This window comes from Bombina bombina, chromosome 7 (assembly GCF_027579735.1).
Source record: "Bombina bombina isolate aBomBom1 chromosome 7, aBomBom1.pri, whole genome shotgun sequence".
NCBI classification, from domain to species: domain Eukaryota; kingdom Metazoa; phylum Chordata; class Amphibia; order Anura; family Bombinatoridae; genus Bombina; species Bombina bombina.
Window position 1 is genome coordinate 285,745,439 of NC_069505.1, and position 21,511 is coordinate 285,766,949.

The 21,511-nt window shown below is 42.4% G+C and overlaps 1 protein-coding gene across 6 annotated transcripts in view; it reads right to left on the reverse strand.

Annotated features, from left to right (window-relative positions):
* USP19 (ubiquitin specific peptidase 19) overlaps positions 1-21,511 on the reverse strand; it is a 287,727-nt gene that overhangs the window by 121,707 nt on the left and 144,509 nt on the right. For all 6 annotated transcript variants that reach the window (XM_053720813.1, XM_053720815.1, XM_053720812.1 and 3 more), the window contains 2 exons: positions 14,578-14,741; positions 6,884-7,062 (listed from right to left, as the gene is read on the reverse strand). In XM_053720813.1, coding sequence (XP_053576788.1) covers positions 6,884-7,062; positions 14,578-14,741 — 343 coding nt within the window. The remainder of the gene's footprint in view (positions 1-6,883; positions 7,063-14,577; positions 14,742-21,511) is intronic.

Sequence of the window (21,511 nt, forward strand, 5' to 3'; positions counted from 1 at the left end):
GCTTTAACCCATAAAATAACGAAACCGGAGCCGTTTTTACATTTAACCCCTATACAGTCCCAGCTATATAACTAGAAAAGGCCCCCATCTGAAAAAGGTGTCCAACACAGTGCCTGCCGTTTTTCTAAACAATCCCCAAGATTATAATAACCATTATTAGTTAGAATCTGCATAATATGCCTAGTAAAGCAATCGTTTTAGCCCAGAAAAATGTCTACCAGTTTTTTAAGCCCTTTTTGAAGCCCTTTATTCTTTTATGTTTTACTAAGAAAAATGTCTTACCGGTCCCCATGAGGGGAAATGACAGCCTTCCAGCATTACATGGTCTTGTTAGAAATATGGCCAGTCATACCTTAAGCAGAAAGGTCTGCTAACTGTTTCCCCCAACTGAAGTTACTTCATCTCAACAGTCCTGTGTGGAAACAGCAATCGATTTTAGTAACTGTCTGCTAAAATCATCTTCCTCTTACAAACAGAAATCTTCATCCTTTTTCTGTTTCAGAGTAAATAGTACATACCAGCACTATTTTAAAATAACAAACACTTGATAGAAGAATAAAAACTACATTTAAACACCAAAAAAACTCTTAACCATCTCCGTGGAGATGTTGCCTGTGCAACGGCAAAGAGAATGACTGGGGTGGGCGGAGCCTAGGAGGGATCATGTGACCAGCTTTGCTGGGACTCTTTGCCATTTCCTGTTGGGGAAGAGAATATCCCACAAGTAAGGATGACGCCGTGGACCGGACACACCAATGTTGGAGAAATACATTTTTCACTATTGTTAGAGAAATCAGTTTCTTAATAATAATGGTAGCAATCCACACTGACAATCGTGATCGTCAGATAAGTCGGAGACCCAATTCTCACAGCCTGTTTAGTTTACGGCTGCTAGAATGACCGCTCCGCTCTCTGAACCACTGCTAAGTCAGAGTCGGAAAGGAGGAGGCCAAGTGTCCGCCGAAATGTAAGTGCTCACACAGACAGAAATGGTGCGAAAAGCGTAACTCCTCCAGTCTAAGTATGACTGATCAGTCTTTTGTATACCGGATAAAACTATCCCACTGACAAACCCCTACTTATGAAACTGATACTACTCGAGTGATAGGAGACTTTCAATCCTCTAATATAAAGGGAACCGTCATTCTCTATGCCAGTTCAGCCACATATCCTTTTATAAAGGATTAACTCCTTATGTCCCAGTGCCCTTCAACTCCACATTAAAGTTAACATCCATGACATGTGTCCATAGAAAGGGATAGTCACTAATTCCCACCCAGGGATCCTTGACCTTAAATACTCCTTAAGTGCTGCCCTCCCACCTGGAAGGCAAAAAGCACTTACCTGTTCTGGTTGTGGGGCAGGAGCAACTTCTATGCAGGGCATATGAATAGACCGGTTCGGTCGCCAATGGCGACCTAAATTTCTTGCGGGCAAGTAAAATTTTGAAGTTACCAGCCCGAGCGGCGACCTGACATTGTAAGGGGGATATAAGAAGCAATATTAAAAAAATTTAATTTGCCTTTCAAATATGCGCACACACGGGAAAGGAGGGTAGAAAGGGGAGGTTCTTTCTGTTAAATGCATTCAAAGACCTCCCTTTATCTTCATGGCTCTTGGTCTCTTCCTTGTCAGTTGCTACTTCCCACCCCTAAGGTTGTCTGCGCGGGAAGACATCCTGCTAGAGCGGTGAGTGTTTCTTCTCTGTGTGTGTATGAATGAAGTATGGGTTAAAGTGACTATATAGTTATGGTAGGCAGCTTGCTCATGTACATTATGCCGACGTACTCCAGGGTCCTCTGCAGAACTTCAGCACAATGTACATGAGCAAGCTGCCTACTATAACAATATAGAGCACTGCACAATTTTTCTGGATGCTACTTTTGCTTCAAAAACTGACTTTACCAATTTGTAGAGAATATACCATTTCCATGCACCCAGTCAAATCTGCTAGCGCAGCACTGACAGTTGCGCTAGTAGTTGAAAGGCAGCCGGACAGAAAGGGGGAAAAAAAGTGTTTAACATGCTCGTTATGTCAAAGCTCTATAGGTTGAAGGGTGGCAGCATTAAATATACTTAGTCAATCGTGACCCCACATATGCTGAAGTAAAAAAAAACAGTTCAATTAGATCTCTTTTTTTTTTTACCCTTAGTGGAAAATAAGTTAAGATGGTACATACAGTATTACAAAGATAGTATCCCTGTTTTTTTTGTAGTTGGTGATAGAAAAATATTTTCTAAAGTTAAAGCCTTTTTATTAATACTCAAGTCCCAAATAGTAAGCAGCTTGCAAAGCATTCAAATTGGGACCTCTGTCTGCAATGCTTTGTGAGATTACAATAACACTATTTATATTGCCTTTTTAAATAAGATATATACACACTACATGCAGATATACACGGGCGACTAAAGTTTCTTGCGGGCTGGTAAGTTTTGTGATTTACTTGCCCGGTGGGCGAGGGAAGTTTTTGGGTATTCATAGGCCCTGTCTATGTGTGACAGATTACCATATCTATCAGGGACCTTTAGAGAAAGAAAATACAGAGTAACCAACCCTGGTTATAGAGGAGTAGCACTAATGTTAGAAGGTAAGCAAAGACAACCTTGCCGTCTTCTAACTGCTAAAAGCCACCATTACTCTTACTAAAGAGATTGACATTGACACAGCATAGCCCTAATCCTTGCTTGCAGGGAAAAGTACCCAATAAAGAATTAAATCTTCTCAGACACTCACCATCGCACATCCTCCCGATGATAGAGGCAAAGAATGACTGGGGGTTATGGGTAAGGGAAGTGACACTTAACAGCTCTGCTGGGGTGCTCTTTGCCTCCTCCTGCTGGCCAGGAGTTGAATATCCCACTAGTAATTGGAATTAAATTGTGGACTCTCCATGCCAAAGGAAAGGAAATACATATATATGTTATTCTCAGATTAATCTTTTCTTTGAATGCATTATTCTATCTAGCATTTATTTAGTGTTTAGGGCCCCTTGAGGTTTGTGCTGCAGCATCGTGAAGAAAGGACTGGTCTTATCTGCTGCATCTTGCAGAACACACTAGGTAATAGTCACTTGTGTTTGCATGGAATGAAATTGATGCAAAAACATCACAACCAGAAAATAGCAGCGTCAGAAAAACATAATTTATGTAAGAACTTACCTGATAAATTCATTTCTTTCATATTAGCAAGAGTCCATGAGCTAGTGACGTATGGGATATACATTCCTACCAGGAGGGGCAACGTTTCCCAAACCTCAAAATGCCTATATTACACCCCTCACCACACCCACAAATCAGTTTAACGAATAGCCAAGAAGTGGGGTGATAAGAAAAAAGTGCAAAGCATAAAAAATAAGGAATTGGAATAATTGTGCTTTATACAAAAAAATCATAACCACCACAAAAAAGGGTGGGCCTCATGGACTCTTGCTAATATGAAAGAAATGAATTTATCAGGTAAGTTCTTACATAAATTATGTTTTCTTTCATGTAATTAGCAAGAGTCCATGAGCTAGTGACGTATGGGATAATGAATACCCAAGATGTGGATCTTCCACGCAAGAGTCACTAGAGAGGGAGAGATAAAATAAAGACAGCCAATTCCGCTGAAAAATAATCCACACCCAAAACAAAGTCTTAATCTTATAATGAAAAAAACTGAAATTATAAGCAGAAGAATCAAACTGAAACAGCTGCCTGAAGTACTTTTCTACCAAAGACTGCTTCTGAAGAAGAAAACACATCAAAAACAGAATTTATGTTTACCTGATAAATTTCTTTCTCCAACGGTGTGTCCGGTCCACGGCGTCATCCTTACTTGTGGGATATTCTCTTCCCCAACAGGAAATGGCAAAGAGCCCAGCAAAGCTGGTCACATGATCCCTCCTAGGCTCCGCCTACCCCAGTCATTCGACCGACGTTAAGGAGGAATATTTGCATAGGAGAAACCATATGGTACCGTGGTGACTGTAGTTAAAGAAAATAAAATATCAGACCTGATTAAAAAAAAACCAGGGCGGGCCGTGGACCGGACACACCGTTGGAGAAAGAAATTTATCAGGTAAACATAAATTCTGTTTTCTCCAACATAGGTGTGTCCGGTCCACGGCGTCATCCTTACTTGTGGGAACCAATACCAAAGCTTTAGGACACGGATGAAGGGAGGGAGCAAATCAGGTCACCTAAATGGAAGGCACCACGGCTTGCAAAACCTTTCTCCCAAAAATAGCCTCAGAAGAAGCAAAAGTATCAAACTTGTAAAATTTGGTAAAAGTGTGCAGTGAAGACCAAGTCGCTGCCCTACATATCTGATCAACAGAAGCCTCGTTCTTGAAGGCCCATGTGGAAGCCACAGCCCTAGTGGAATGAGCTGTGATTCTTTCGGGAGGCTGCCGTCCGGCAGTCTCGTAAGCCAATCTGATGATGTTTTTAATCCAAAAAGAGAGAGAGGTAGAAGTTGCTTTTTGACCTCTCCTTTTACCTGAATAAACAACAAACAAGGAAGATGTTTGTCTAAAATCCTTTGTAGCATCTAAATAGAATTTTAGAGCGCGAACAACATCCAAATTGTGCAACAAACGTTCCTTCTTTGAAACTGGTTTTGGACACAGAGAAGGTACGATAATCTCCTGGTTAATGTTTTTGTTAGAAACAACTTTTGGAAGAAAACCAGGTTTAGTACGTAAAACCAATTGCGAAAAAACATGAAGGAATTGTTCAAAATTCACCAAATTTTCACCACAGCGTCTTAAAGCCTTGAAAATATTGCACACCAATTTTGGAAGCTTTAACCCTTAAAATAACGGAACCGGAGCCGTTTTAAGCTTTAAACCCCTTTACAGTCCCTGGTATCTGCTTTGCTGAGACCCAACCAAACCCAAAGGGGAATACGATACCAAATGACGCCTTCAGAAGTCTTTTATAAGTATCAGAGCTCCTCTCACATGCGACTGCATGCCATGCCTCTCAAAAACAAGTGCGCAACACCGGCGCGAAAATGAGACTCTGCCTATGCTTTGGGAAAGCCCCTAAAGAATAAGGTGTCTAAAACAGTGCCTGCCGATATTATTATATCAAAATACCCAGATAAAATGATTCCTCAAGGCTAAATATGTGTTAATAATCAATCGATTTAGCCCAGAAAAAGTCTACAGTTTAAATAAGCCCTTGTGAAGCCATCTCCGTGGAGATGTTGCCTGTACAACGGCAAAGAGAATGACTGGGGTAGGCGGAGCCTAGGAGGGATCATGTGACCAGCTTTGCTGGGCTCTTTGCCATTTCCTGTTGGGGAAGAGAATATCCCACAAGTAAGGATGACGCCGTGGACCGGACACACCTATGTTGGAGAAATGGTAGAATTTAGTAAAAGTATGCAAAGAAGACCAAGTTGCTGCTTTGCAAATCTGATCAACCGAAGCTTCATTCCTAAATGCCCAGGAAGTAGAGACTGACCTAGTCGAATGAGCTGTAATCCTTTGAGGCGGAGTTCTACCCGACTCAACATAAGCATGATGAATCAAAGACTTTAACCACGATGCCAAAGAAATGGCAGAAGCCTTCTGACCTTTCCTAGAACCAGAAAAGATAACAAACAGACTAGAAGTCTTTCGGAAATCTTTAGTAGCTTCAACATAATATTTCAAAGCTCTAACTACATCCAAAGAATGCAACGATCTTTCCTTAGAGTTCTTAGGATTAGGACACAATGAAGGAACCACAATTTCTCTACTAATGTTGTTAGAATTCACAACCTTAGGTAAAAATTTAAATGAAGTTTGCAAAACCGCCTTATCCTGATGAAAAATCAGAAAAGGAGACTCACAAGAAAGAGCAGATAATTCAGAAACTCTTCTAGCAGAAGAGATGGCCAAAAGAAACAAAACTTTCCAAGAAAGTAATAGCACAAACTTACTTCACCACCTCCATGGGAGGCAAAGTTTGTAAAAACTGATTTGTGGGTGTGGTGAGGGGTGTATTTATAGGCATTTTGAGGTTTGGGAAACTTTGCCCCTCCTGGTAGGAATGTATATCCCATACGTCACTAGCTCATGGACTCTTGCTAATTACATGAAAGAAACAATAGATTAAAGGGACACTGTACTTAAAAGTTTTCTTTTGTAATTCAGAAAGAGCATGCAAATTTAAGCAACTTTCTAATTTACTCCTATTATCAATTTTTCTTTGTTCTCTTGCTATCATTATTTGAAAAAGAAGGCATCTAAGCTTTTTTTTGGTTTCAGTACTCAGGACAGCACTTTTTTATTGGTGGATGAATTTATCCACCAATCAGCAAGGACAACCCAGGTTCTTCACCAAAAACGGGCCGGCATCTAAACTTACATTCTTGCATTTCAAATAAAGATACCAAGAGAAAGAAGAAAATTTGATAATAGGAGTAAATTAGAAAGTTGCTTAAAATGTTCTGCTCAATCTGAATAACGAAAGAATTTTTTTGGGTACAGTGTCCCTTTAACTGGAAATAAAATAAACACTTTGTATATTAAAATCTAAATGCAATACATATGGTACTATAGAAATATGCTCCAAATAAAGATGCTGTCAATTTGATCAAGTGGCTTCTAGCATCATTTATTTAGCCACAAACAGTAGCCACAACTAGAAATAAAGATGAAATCATGAAAAGTCAAATCAGTAAGTGGTTAGCAGCAGAAAGCACTAATTACCTGTAGCCCTTTTGTGTGCGTCCCATACATGTAATTCAGCATGGTTTCTGTCCATTAATAAACAGGAGCCGGTCAAAACCCAAAAACAGACATGCAGTACCAGTGTGTGTATATATATATATATATTTTATATACAGATACTAAAGACAAATTCTTCACTACACAGTGCCCTGTGTTTCTGCATGGTGCCCACCACTCACCTGGCTTGCTGCACCATCTGCAGATGCTGCTGTATCAGTTCGATGATCTGTAGGATGCCCCCGCATAGGTCTCTCCACAGGAGAGTTCCTCCGGCGATAGAAAAGGACGTATGCGTACCGTGTGACTACTTGACTCTCATCTACTGTGGTCACCGTACTGTCGTCAAACAATCTCCAGCCTAAGGGAACAAGCAAGTTGTTAAATGCACAAAAAGTGACTAATACTGACCATAGATACTGACACTGCCATGTCCATAACTAATATTTAATTTAAATCCTGTCTTGTCGGACAGGACTGCAATACATTACAATGAAACCTGCAGCGGTAGTGAGAAACATGTGCCGAGCTTTATTAAACCTGCAGCGGTAGTGAGAAACATGTGCCGAGCTTTATTAAACCTGCAGCGGTAGTGAGAAACATGTGCCGAGCTTTATTAAACCTGCAGCGGTAGTGAGAAACATGTGCCGAGCTTTATTAAACCTGCAGCGATAGTGAGAAACATGTGCCGAGCTTTATTAAACCTGCAGCGATAGTGAGAAACATGTGCCGAGCTTTATTAAACCTACAGCGGTAGTGAAAAACATGTGCCGAGCTTTATTAAACCTGCAGCGGTAGTGAAAAACATGTGCAGAGCTTTATTAAACCTGCAGTGGTAGTGAAAAACATGTGCCGAGCTTTATTAAACCTGCAGCGGTAGTGAAAAAGGAGGCAGCAAGTCAGTGTTTAACCCGGGATGCAGCAAGTCAGTGTTTAACCCCAGACGCAGCAAGTCAGTGTTTAACTACAGATGAGGAATTAAACTAGGCATGGGAATTTGGCAGCTAAAGTAGGTTGCCGCTCGTGGACTTCGGCTGGCTATCTTCGGAGCTGGATTTACGCTTGTGAAAGATCTCCACAATAAGATGTGGATTTGCACAGATCTTAGTATGGTGATCTTTCACAAGAATCAAGAATTCGGCACCGAAAATAGCTGAAGTCCACAAGCGACCGCCTACTCCTGCCCATGCCAAAATTAAACTCATTGCTTGGTTCTAAGCGTAATTGGTTAGTTAATCATGAAGTTGGGATGTGCGACTACTGCTGCCGATTCGGTCACCAGCTGCTCCCACTTTGGACCATGGCTATACAATCTAATACACTATAATAATCCTTTAAAGTGAATGTCAACTTTCATGAATCAGTGCCTGGTTTTTTAAAAAAAAAAACTATTAAAAACAGGGGCACTTTCATTCATGAAAGTTTACATTGCACCGGATTTTACAAATACTTACCTTCTTCTCCTGAAACACCGGATCGCCGATCCCATGCCTGCAGCTCCTCTGTGCTTCGTCAGCAATGACGAAATCGGCTCTCTCCAATCACAGCTTCCCCCCCCAGGAGCGTTCATCTGGTGAGGCCACGCCGTGATTGGAGGAAGCCGGTTTCATCATTGCTGTGTTAGTGCAGCAGGAAGAAGCAGGCGGGCGATCAGACGTTTCAGGAGAAGATAAGTATTTGTAAAATCCGGTGCAAAGTAAACTTTCATGAATGAAAGTGCCCCTGTTTTTAATAGTTTTTTTTAAAAAAACGGGGACACTGATTCATGAAAGTTGACATTCACTTTAAGTATCGAAAAAAAAAATCCTAGCAAAGTATTTTCATTATTTATTTTAACCCCTTTTGCTGTAATTTAAAGGGACACTAAACCCAAATGTTTTTCTTTCGCTATTTAGATAGAGCATGCAATTTTGAGCAACTTTCTAATTTACTCCTATTCTCAATTTTTCTTTGTTCTCTTGGTATCTTTATTTGAAAAAGCAGGAATCTAAGCTAAAGTGCCCACCCATTTTTGTTTCAGTGCCCTGGATAATGCTTGCTGATTGGTGGCTACATTTAGAACTGAAAGAGAACACTGCAGATTACATTTTACAGCAGCTTTATATACACTCAAGCAAAAACAGAATTTATGTTTACCTGATAAATTACTTTCTCCAACGGTGTGTCCGGTCCACGGCGTCATCCTTACTTGTGGGATATTCTCCTCCCCAACAGGAAATGGCAAAGAGCCCAGCAAAGCTGGTCACATGATCCCTCCTAGGCTCCGCCTTCCCCAGTCATTCGACCGACGTAAAGGAGGAATATTTGCATAGGAGAAACCATATGATACCGTGGTGACTGTAGTTAAAGAAATAAATTATCAGACCTGATTAAAAAACCAGGGCGGGCCGTGGACCGGACACACCGTTGGAGAAAGTAATTTATCAGGTAAACATAAATTCTGTTTTCTCCAACATAGGTGTGTCCGGTCCACGGCGTCATCCTTACTTGTGGGAACCAATACCAAAGCTTTAGGACACGGATGAAGGGAGGGAGCAAATCAGGTCACCTAGATGGAAGGCACCACGGCTTGCAAAACCTTTCTCCCAAAAATAGCCTCAGAAGAAGCAAAAGTATCAAACTTGTAAAATTTAGTAAAAGTGTGCAGTGAAGACCAAGTCGCTGCCTTACATATCTGATCAACAGAAGCCTCGTTCTTGAAGGCCCATGTGGAAGCCACAGCCCTAGTGGAATGAGCTGTGATTCTTTCAGGAGGCTGCCGTCCGGCAGTCTCATAAGCCAATCTGATGATGCTTTTAATCCAAAAAGAGAGAGAGGTAGAAGTTGCTTTTTGACCTCTCCTTTTACCAGAATAAACAACAAACAAGGAAGATGTTTGTCTAAAATCCTTTGTAGCATCTAAATAGAATTTTAGAGCACGAACAACATCCAAATTGTGCAACAAACGTTCCTTCTTTGAAACTGGATTCACACCAACAGATATATTTTTTCCATATTTTGTGGTAAATTTTTCTAGTTACAGGCTTTCTGGCCTGAACAAGAGTATCAATGACAGAATCTGAGAACCCTCGCTTTGATAAGATCAAGCGTTCAATCTCCAAGCAGTCAGTTGGAGTGAGACCAGATTCGGATGTTCGAACGGACCTTGAACAAGAAGGTCTCGTCTCAAAGGTAGCTTCCATGGTGGAGCCGATGACATATTCACCAGGTCTGCATACCAAGTCCTGCGTGGCCACGCAGGAGCTATCAAGATCACAGATGCTCTCTCCTGATTGATCCTGGCTACCAGCCTGGGGATGAGAGGAAACGGCGGGAATACATAAGCTAGTTTGAAGGTCCAAGGTGCTACTAGTGCATCTACTAGAGTCGCCTTGGGATCCCTGGATCTGGACCCGTAGCAAGGAACCTTGAAGTTCTGACGAGAGGCCATCAGATCCATGTCTGGAATGCCCCACAATTGAGTAATTTGGGCAAAGATTTCCGGATGGAGTTCCCACTCCCCCGGATGAAATGTCTGACGACTCAGAAAATCCGCTTCCCAATTTTCCACTCCTGGGATGTGGATTGCAGACAAGTGGCAGGAGTGAGTCTCCGCCCATTGAATGATTTTGGTCACTTCTTCCATCGCCAGGGAACTCCTTGTTCCCCCCTGATGGTTGATGTACGCAACAGTCGTCATGTTGTCTGATTGAAACCGTATGAACTTGGCCTTTGCTAGCTGAGGCCAAGCCTTGAGAGCATTGAGTATCGCTCTCAGTTCCAGAATATTTATCGGTAGAAGAGATTCTTCCCGAGACCAAAGACCCTGAGCTTTCAGGGGTCCCCAGACCGCGCCCCAGCCCACCAGACTGGCGTCGGTCGTGACAATGAGCCACTCTGGTCTGCGGAAGCTCATCCCCTGTGACAGGTTGTCCAGGGACAGCCACCAACGGAGTGAATCTCTGGTCCTCTGATTTACTTGTATCGTCGGAGACAAGTCTGTATAGTCCCCATTCCACTGACTGAGAATGCACAGTTGTAATGGTCTTAGATGAATGCGCGCAAAAGGAACTATGTCCATTGCCGCTACCATCAAACCTATTACTTCCATGCACTGCGCTATGGAAGGAAGAGGAACAGAATGAAGTATTTGACAAGAGTTTAGAAGTTTTGATTTTCTGGCCTCTGTCAGAAAAATCCTCATTTCTAAGGAGTCTATTATTGTTCCCAAGAAGGGAACCCTTGTTGACGGAGATAGAGAACTTTTTTCTACGTTCACTTTCCACCCGTGAGATCTGAGAAAGGCCAGGACAATGTCCGTGTGAGCCTTTGCTTGAGGAAGGGACGACGCTTGAATCAGAATGTCGTCCAAGTAAGGTACTACTGCAATGCCCCTTGGTCTTAGCACCGCTAGAAGGGACCCTAGTACCTTTGTGAAAATCCTTGGAGCAGTGGCTAATCCGAACGGAAGTGCCACAAACTGGTAATGCTTGTCCAGGAATGCGAACCTTAGGAACCGATGATGTTCCTTGTGGATAGGAATATGTAGATACGCATCCTTTAAATCCACCGTGGTCATGAATTGACCTTCCTGGATGGAAGGAAGAATTGTTCGAATGGTTTCCATTTTGAACGATGGAACCTTGAGAAACTTGTTTAGGATCTTGAGATCTAAGATTGGTCTGAATGTTCCCTCTTTTTTGGGAACTACAAACAGATTGGAGTAGAACCCCATCCCTTGTTCTCCTAATGGAACAGGATGAATCACTCCCATTTTTAACAGGTCTTCTACACAATGTAAGAATGCCTGTTTTTTTATGTGGTCTGAAGACAATTGAGACCTGTGGAACCTCCCCCTTGGGGGAAGCCCCTTGAATTCCAAAAGATAACCTTGGGAGACTATTTCTAGTGCCCAAGGATCCAGAACATCTCTTGCCCAAGCCTGAGCGAAGAGAGAGAGTCTGCCCCCCACCAGATCCGGTCCCGGATCGGGGGCCAACATCTCATGCTGTCTTGGTAGCAGTGGCAGGTTTCTTGGCCTGCTTTCCTTTGTTCCAGCCTTGCATTGGTCTCCAGGCTGGCTTGGCTTGAGAAGTATTACCCTCTTGCTTAGAGGACGTAGCACTTGGGGCTGGTCCGTTTCTGCGAAAGGGACGAAAATTAGGTTTATTTTTGGCCTTGAAAGACCTATCCTGAGGAAGGGCGTGGCCCTTGCCCCCAGTGATATCAGAGATAATCTCTTTCAAGTCAGGGCCAAACAGCGTTTTCCCCTTGAAAGGAATGTTAAGCAATTTGTTCTTGGAAGACGCATCCGCTGACCAAGATTTTAACCAAAGCGCTCTGCGCGCCACAATAGCAAAACCAGAATTTTTCGCCGCTAACCTAGCCAATTGCAAAGTGGCGTCTAGGGTGAAAGAATTAGCCAATTTGAGAGCACGAATTCTGTCCATAATCTCCTCATAAGAAGAAGAATTATTATTGAGCGCCTTTTCTAGCTCATCGAACCAGAAACACGCGGCTGTAGTGACAGGAACAATGCATGAAATTGGTTGTAGAAGGTAACCTTGCTGAACAAACATCTTTTTAAGCAAACCTTCTAATTTTTTATCCATAGGATCTTTGAAAGCACAACTATCTTCTATGGGTATAGTGGTGCGTTTGTTTAGAGTAGAAACCGCCCCCTCGACATTGGGGACTGTCTGCCATAAGTCCTTTCTGGGGTCGACCATAGGAAACAATTTTTTAAATATGGGGGGAGGGACGAAAGGTATACCGGGCCTTTCCCATTCTTTATTTACAATGTCCGCCACCCGCTTGGGTATAGGAAAAGCTTCGGGGGGCCCCGGGACCTCTAGGAACTTGTCCATTTTACATAGTTTCTCTGGAATGACCAAATTCTCACAATCATCCAGAGTGGATAACACCTCCTTAAGCAGAGCGCGGAGATGTTCCAATTTAAATTTAAATGTAATCACATCAGGTTCAGCTTGTTGAGAAATTTTCCCTGAATCTGAAATTTCTCCCTCAGACAAAACCTCCCTGGCCCCCTCAGACTGGTGTAGGGGCCCTTCAGAACCAATATCATCAGCGTCCTCATGCTCTTCAGTATTTTCTAAAACAGAGCAGTCGCGCTTTCGCTGATAAGTGGGCATTTTGGCTAAAATGTTTTTGATAGAATTATCCATTACAGCCGTTAATTGTTGCATAGTAAGGAGTATTGGCGCGCTAGATGTACTAGGGGCCTCCTGTGTGGGCAAGACTGGTGTAGACGCAGGAGGGGATGATGCAGTACCATGCTTACTCCCCTCACTTGAGGAATCATCTTGGGCATCATTTTCTCTAAATTTTGTGTCACATAAATCACATCTATTTAAATGAGAAGGAACCTTGGCTTCCCCACATTCAGAACACAGTCTATCTGGTAGTTCAGACATGTTAAACAGGCAAAAACTTGATAACAAAGTACAAAAAACGTTTTAAAATAAACCGTTACTGTCACTTTAAATTTTAAACTGAACACACTTTATTACTGCAATTGCGAAAAAGTATGAAGGAATTGTTCAAAATTCACCAAAATTTCACCACAGTGTCTTAAAGCCTTAAAAGTATTGCACACCAAATTTGGAAGCTTTAACCCTTAAAATAACGGAACCGGAGCCGTTTTTATATTTAACCCCTTTACAGTCCCTGGTATCTGCTTTGCTGAGACCCAACCAAGCCCAAAGGGGAATACGATACCAAATGACGCCTTCAGAAAGTCTTTTCTATGTATCAGAGCTCCTCACACATGCATCTGCATGTCATGCTTCCCAAAAACAAGTGCGCAATACAGGCGCGAAAATGAGACTCTGCCTATGATTAGGGAAAGCCCCTAGAGAATAAGGTGTCCAATACAGTGCCTGCCGGTTATTTTACAAAATTCCCAAGATTAAAATAATTCCTCAAGGCTATGGAGTATAAAATATGTTTATATATAAATCGATTTAGCCCAGAAAATGTCTACAGTCTTAAAAAGCCCTTGTGAAGCCCTTTTTTTCTTTCTGTAATAAAAATGGCTTACCGGATCCCATAGGGAAAATGACAGCTTCCAGCATTACATCGTCTTGTTAGAATGTGTCATACCTCAAGCAGCAAAAGTCTGCTCACTGTTCCCCCAACTGAAGTTAATTCCTCTCAACAGTCCTGTGTGGAAACAGCCATCGATTTTAGTAACGGTTGCTAAAATCATTTTCCTCTTACAAACAGAAATCTTCATCTCTTTTCTGTTTCAGAGTAAATAGTACATACCAGCACTATTTTAAAATAACAAACTCTTGATTGAATAATAAAAACTACAGTTAAACACTAAAAAACTCTAAGCCATCTCCGTGGAGATGTTGCCTGTACAACGGCAAAGAGAATGACTGGGGAAGGCGGAGCCTAGGAGGGATCATGTGACCAGCTTTGCTGGGCTCTTTGCCATTTCCTGTTGGGGAGGAGAATATCCCACAAGTAAGGATGACGCCGTGGACCGGACACACCTATGTTGGAGAAACAGTCTTTAGTGAACACAAGGAGAGATCACCATCACTTAATGCTTGCTGAGAGAAAGGAGGATAGAAATGGTACTAGACACTAAGCATTTAATTAACAGTCTTACAGGAGGAGATGGTGCTAAACAGGGCACAGAGTGGCATTCCCTATCATCGTCAGGAGTTTAACAACACAAATAATTCTAGGCCAAAACAAAGTGGCAGAAGGCACAGACATGCATCATGCTAGAACGAGCAGCACCAATTAGAAAAGTAGATCTGAGCCAGTTATAATTCAAGTTAAACTTGGGTTTAAGAGCAACTTTAGGACAACACAGAAGGAAGCTTCCAAAAATGATCATTCCACTATGGCGAACGCTACTCACCTACGTCACTGCGCTGACTGTTCTTATCATTGGGAAGCCTGGCATAAGCTGTATAGTGCCCTCCGATCATACCTCCATAATGATTAATCACTGCATAGAGATCATAGATAGGTCGCTGGTGGTCTTCCTTCTGGCCAATACAAAATGTGCTCAGGTCCAAGTTCCTGGGGACAGACGTCACGTGGTTAGTTTTATCAACTAATCTTCCCATAAACCCTTAACAACAACATAACCAAGCAATTTACACCTTATGTACAGGACGAAACTGGGATTGTAGACTTATACACAATATCTAAACAAAACATAGTTTGTATTCACACAGTGTTGTATATCAGGGATACCCAAAATTCACAAGTCGTTCTCAGTTTAACATAACATACACAGACACACACAGCATTCCAAGTAGAAACTTAGAACTTCTATATAAAGAAGACAAGTAACCAAAAAACATTTGATTTTAAGGAAAATAAGGGATATTTCTGTTCCACAGTACATATCCATATAAGCCACACATATTATGGGAGGGGGCAGAACAAAGTTCAGGACAAAGCAGTAATCTTTTAACCTTTTTGATTTTTCATGACAAGCCCTTTCGTCATGCAGGGTGATCGCCTTCAAAAACATAATTTATGCTTACCTGATAAATTCCTTTCTTCTGTAGTGTGATCAGTCCACGGGTCATCATTACTTCTGGGATATTACTCCTCCCCAACAGGAAGTGCAAGAGGATTCACCCAGCAGAGCTGCACACAGCTCCTCCCCTCTACGTCACCCCCAGTCATTCGACCAAGGACCAACGAGAAAGGAAAAGCCAAGGGTGAAGTGGTGACTGGAGTATAAATTAAAAAATATTTACCTGCCTTAAAAACAGGGCGGGCCGTGGACTGATCACACTACAGAAGAAAGGAATTTATCAGGTAAGCATAAATTATGTTTTCTTCTGTTAAGTGTGATCAGTCCACGGGTCATCATTACTTCTGGGATACCAATACCAAAGCAAAAGTACACGGATGACGGGAGGGATAGGCAGGCTCTTTATACAGAAGGAACCACTGCCTGAAGAACCTTTCTCCCAAAAATAGCCTCCGATGAAGCAAAAGTGTCAAATTTGTAAAATTTGGAAAAAGTATGAAGCGAAGACCAAGTTGCAGCCTTGCAAATCTGTTCAACAGAGGCCTCATTCTTGAAGGCCCAAGTGGAAGCCACAGCTCTAGTAGAATGAGCTGTAATTCTTTCAGGAGGCTGCTGTCCAGCAGTCTCATAAGCTAAACGAATTATGCTACGAAGCCAAAAAGAAAGAGAGGTAGCGGAAGCTTTTTGACCTCTCCTCTGCCCAGAGTAAATGACAAACAGAGAAGACGTTTGTCGAAATTCCTTAGTTGCCTGTAAGTAAAATTTTAGAGCACGGACTACATCCAGGTTGTGCAGTAGACGTTCCTTCTTTGAAGAAGGATTTGGGCATAAAGAAGGAACAACAATCTCTTGATTGATATTCCTGTTAGTAACTACCTTAGGTAAGAACCCAGGTTTAGTACGCAGGACTACCTTATCCGAATGAAAAATCAAATAAGGAGAATCACAATGTAAGGCTGATAATTCAGAGACTCTTCGAGCCGAGGAAATAGCCATTAAAAATAGAACTTTCCAAGATAACAACTTTATATCAATGGAATGAAGGGGTTCAAACGGAACGCCCTGTAAAACATTAAGAACAAGGTTTAAACTCCATGGTGGAGCAACAGTTTTAAACACAGGCTTAATCCTGGCCAAAGCCTGACAAAAAGCCTGGACGTCAGGAACTTCTGACAGACGTTTGTGTAACAGAATGGACAGAGCTGAGATCTGTCCCTTTAATGAACTAGCAGATAAACCCTTTTCTAAACCTTCTTGTAGAAAAGACAATATCCTAGGAATCCTAACCTTACTCCAAGAGTAACTTTTGGATTCACACCAATATAGGTATTTACGCCATATCTTATGGTAAATCTTTCTGGTAACAGGCTTCCTAGCCTGTATTAAGGTATCAATAACTGACTCAGAAAACCCACGTCTTGATAAAATCAAGCGTTCAATTTCCAAGCAGTCAGCTTCAGAGACGTTAGATTTTGATGTTTGAAGGGACCCTGTATCAGAAGGTCCTGTTTCAGAGGTAGAGACCAAGGTGGACAGGATGACATGTCCACCAGGTCTGCATACCAAGTCCTGCGTGGCCACGCAGGTGCTATTAGAATCACTGATGCTCTCTCTTGTTTGATTCTGGCAATCAATCGAGGAAGCAACGGGAAGGGTGGAAACACGTAAGCCATCCTGAAGTCCCAAGGTGCAGTCAGAGCATCTATCAGGACTGCTCCTGGATCCCTGGATCTGGACCCGTAACGAGGAAGCTTGGCGTTCTGTCGAGACGCCATGAGATCTATCTCTGGTTTGCCCCAACGTCGAAGTATTTGGGCAAAGACCTCCGGATGAAGTTCCCACTCCCCCGGATGAAAAGTCTGACGACTTAAGAAATCCGCCTCCCAGTTCTCCACTCCCGGGATGTGGATTGCTGACAGGTGGCAAGAGTGAGACTCTGCCCAGCGAATTATCTTTGATACTTCCATCACAGCTAGGGAGCTTCTTGTCCCTCCCTGATGGTTGATGTAAGCTACAGTCGTGATGTTGTCCGACTGAAACCTGATGAACCCCCGAGTTGTCAACTGGGGCCAAGCCAGGAGGGCATTGAGAACTGCTCTCAATTCCAGAATGTTTATTGGCAGGAGACTCTCCTCCTGACTCCATTGTCCCTGAGCCTTCAGAGAATTCCAGACGGCACCCCAACCTAGAAGGCTGGCGTCTGTTGTTACAATTGTCCAGTCTGGTCTGCTGAATGGCATCCCCCTGGACAGATGTGGCCGAGAAAGCCACCATAGAAGAGAATTTCTGGTCTCTTGATCCAGATTCAGAGAAGGGGATAAGTCTGAGTAATCCCCATTCCACTGACTTAGCATGCACAGTTGCAGTGGTCTGAGGTGTAAGCGTGCAAAGGGTACTATGTCCATTGCCGCTACCATTAAGCCGATTACCTCCATGCATTGAGCCACTGACGGGTGTTGAATGGAATGAAGGGTGCGGCAAGCACTTTGAAGTCTTGTTAGCCTGTCCTCTGTCAGGTAAATCTTCATTTCTACAGAATCTATAAGAGTCCCCAGGAAGGGAACTCTTGTGAGTGGAACGAGTGAACTTTTCTTTTCGTTCACCTTCCATCCATGTGACCTTAGAAATGCCAGCACTAACTCTGTATGAGACTTGGCAGTTTGAAAGCTTGAAGCTTGTATCAGAATGTCGTCTAGGTATGGAGCTACCGAGATTCCCCGCGGTCTTAGTACCGCCAGAAGAGCACCCAGAACCTTTGTGAAGATTCTTGGAGCTGTAGCCAATCCGAATGGAAGAGCCACAAACTGGTAATGCCTGTCTAGGAAGGCAAACCTTAGGTACCGATAATGATCTTTGTGAATCGGTATGTGAAGGTAAGCATCTTTTAAATCTACAGTGGTCATGTACTGACCCTCTTGGATCATAGGTAAAATTGTCCGAATAGTCTCCATCTTGAACGATGGAACTCTTAGGAATTTGTTTAGGATCTTTAAGTCCAGGATTGGTCTGAAAGTTCCCTCTTTTTTGGGAACCACAAACAGATTTGAGTAAAACCCCTGTCCCTGTTCCGATCGTGGAACTGGATGGATTACTCCCATTAACAAGAGCTCTTGTACGCAGCGTAGAAACGCCTCTTTCTTTGTCTGGATTGTTGACAATCTTGACAGATGAAATCTCTCTCTTGGAGGAGAGTATTTGAAGTCCAGAAGGTATCCCTGAGATATTATCTCTAGCGCCCAGGGATCCTGAACATCTTTTGCCCAAGCCTGGGCGAAGAGAGAAAGTCTGCCCCCCACTAGATCCGATCCCGGATCGGGGGCCCTCAATTCATGCTGTTTTAGGGGCAGCAGCAGGTTTCCTAGTCTGCTTGCCCTTGTTCCAGGACTGGTTAGGTTTCCAGCCTTGTCTGTAGCGAGCAACAGCTCCTTCCTGTTTTGGTGCAGAGGAAGTTGATGCTGCTCCTGCTTTGAAATTACGAAAGGAACGAAAATTAGACGGTCTAGTCTTGGCTTTGTCCTGAGGCAGGGCATGGCCTTTACCTCCTGTAATGTCAGCGATAATCTCTTTCAACCCGGGCCCGAATAAGGTCTGCCCTTTGAAAGGTATATTAAGCAATTTAGACTTAGAAGTAACATCAGCTGACCAGGATTTTAGCCACAGCGCCCTGCGTGCCTGAATGGCGAATCCTGAATTCTTCGCCGTAAGTTTAGTAAGATGTACTACGGCCTCCGAAATGAATGAATTAGCTAGTTTAAGGACTCTAAGCCTGTCCGTAATGTCGTCCAGAGTAGCTGAACCAATGTTCTCTTCCAGAGACTCAATCCAGAATGCCGCTGCAGCCGTGATCGGCGCAATGCATGCAAGGGGTTGCAATATAAAACCTTGTTGAACAAACATTTTCTTAAGGTAAACCTCTAATTTTTTATCCATTGGATCTGAAAAAGCACAGCTATCCTCCACCGGGATAGTGGTACGCTTAGCTAAGGTAGAAACTGCTCCCTCCACCTTAGGGACCGTTTGCCATAAGTCCCTTGTGGTGGCGTCTATTGGAAACATTTTTCTAAATATCGGAGGGGGTGAGAACGGCACACCGGGTCTATCCCACTCCTTAGTAACAATTTCAGTAAGTCTCTTAGGTATAGGAAAAACCTCAGTACTCGTCGGTACCGCAAAATATTTATCCAACCTACACATTTTCTCTGGTATTGCAACTGTGTTACAATCATTCAGAGCCGCTAACACCTCCCCTAGTAATACACGGAGGTTTTCCAGTTTAAATTTAAAATTTGAAATATCTGAATCCAGTCTGTTTGGATCAGAACCGTCACCCACAGAATGAAGTTCTCCGTCCTCATGTTCTGCCACCTGTGACGCAGTGTCTGACATGGCCCTAATATTATCAGCGCACTCTGTTCTCACCCCAGAGTGATCACGCTTACCTCTTAGTTCTGGTAATTTAGCCAAAACCTCAGTCATAACAGTAGCCATATCCTGTAATGTGATTTGTAATGGCCGCCCAGATGTACTCGGCGCTACAATATCACGCACCTCCCTCTGAGCGGGAGATGTAGGTACTGACACGTGAGGCGAGTTAGTCGGCATAACTCTCCCCTCGTTATTTGGTGAAATTTGTTCAATTTGTACAGATTGACTTTTATTTAAAGTAGCATCAATACAGTTAGTACATAAATTTCTATTGGGCTCCACTTTGGCATTGCAACAAATGACACAGGTATCATCCTCTGAATCAGACATGTTTAACACACTAGCAAATAAACTTGTAACTTGGAAATACAATTCAATTAGAATAATATTAAAACGTACTGTGCCTTTAAGAAGCACAGAAGATCTATGACAGTTGAAAATTAATAAATTGAAACAGTTATAGCCTCAATCCTTGTAAATAACACAACTTTAGCAAAGGTTTAATCCCATACAAATTACAGAATAAACGTTTTTTATCTCAGTCAAACTATAATTCTCACAGCTCTGCTGAGAGAAATTACCTCCCTCAAAATAAGTTTTGAAGACCCCTGAGCTCTGTAGAGATGAACCGGATCATGCAGGGAATACAATGAGTTGCTGACTGAAATATTTGATGCGTAGTAAAAGCGCCAAAAAACGTCCCCTCCCCCTCACACACAGCAGTGAGAGAGAACAGAAACTGTCAGAAAAAAGATTAAGCAACTGCCAAGTGGAAAAATAGTGCCCAAACATTTATTCACTCAGTACCTCAGTAAATGAAAACGATTTTACATTCCAGCAAAAACGTTAAACATAATCTCTAGTTATTAAACAGCTTTATGTATTTCTTACAGTGTAATTCTAGTGAAGTACCATTCCCCAGAATACTGAAGTGTAAAGTATACATACATGACATTATATCGGTATGGCAGGATTTTCTCATCAATTCCATTGTCAGAAAATAAAAACTGCTACATACCTCTATGCAGATTCATCTGCCCGCTGTCCCCTGATCTGAAGTTTACCTCTCCTCAGATGGCCGAGAAACAGCAATATGATCTTAACTACTCCGGCTAAAATCATAACAAAAACTCTGGTAGATTCTTCTTCAAACTCTGCCAGAGAGATAATAACACACTCCGGTGCTATTTTAAAATAACAAACTTTTGATTGAAGATATAAAACTAAGTATAATCACCATAGTCCTCTCACACATCCTATCTAGTCGTTGGGTGCAAGAGAATGACTGGGGGTGACGTAGAGGGGAGGAGCTGTGTGCAGCTCTGCTGGGTGAATCCTCTTGCACTTCCTGTTGGGGAGGAGTAATATCCCAGAAGTAATGATGACCCGTGGACTGATCACACTTAACAGAAGAAACATTGTTTTTGGTGATCCCCCAGACTATAGGCTGGGGATCGTTGGTGGTGTAGTCGAAGGCACTACCAGGATTCATTAAGTGCTGGTGACATCACCAGGTACGCTCTCTTAGCAGCTACTAACCTCAAAAACCATCATTTGAGAGAATTGTCTGCTCTTTTAAATGGTGTTGGAGCAGTAATATCACAATCATCTTTTTAATTTAAAAAAAGTTACAAAAATAACCAGTTGGGAATTTGCTTGAGAATGTTACGTTATAAACACAATAAAAAAAATTCTGGTATGTCTAGAGACCCCTAAAAAAAAGTTTATTTTCTAGTAGACAAGTCCCTGTCCAGAAAAAATAAATACATTTTGTCTGTATAGTCAGGAGATCACTGTGGTAACAGTAAACACCTTGCAAGAAAAAAAGTGCTTGTATTTCTTTTTTGCACAATGGGGATCTGTAAACTATATTATA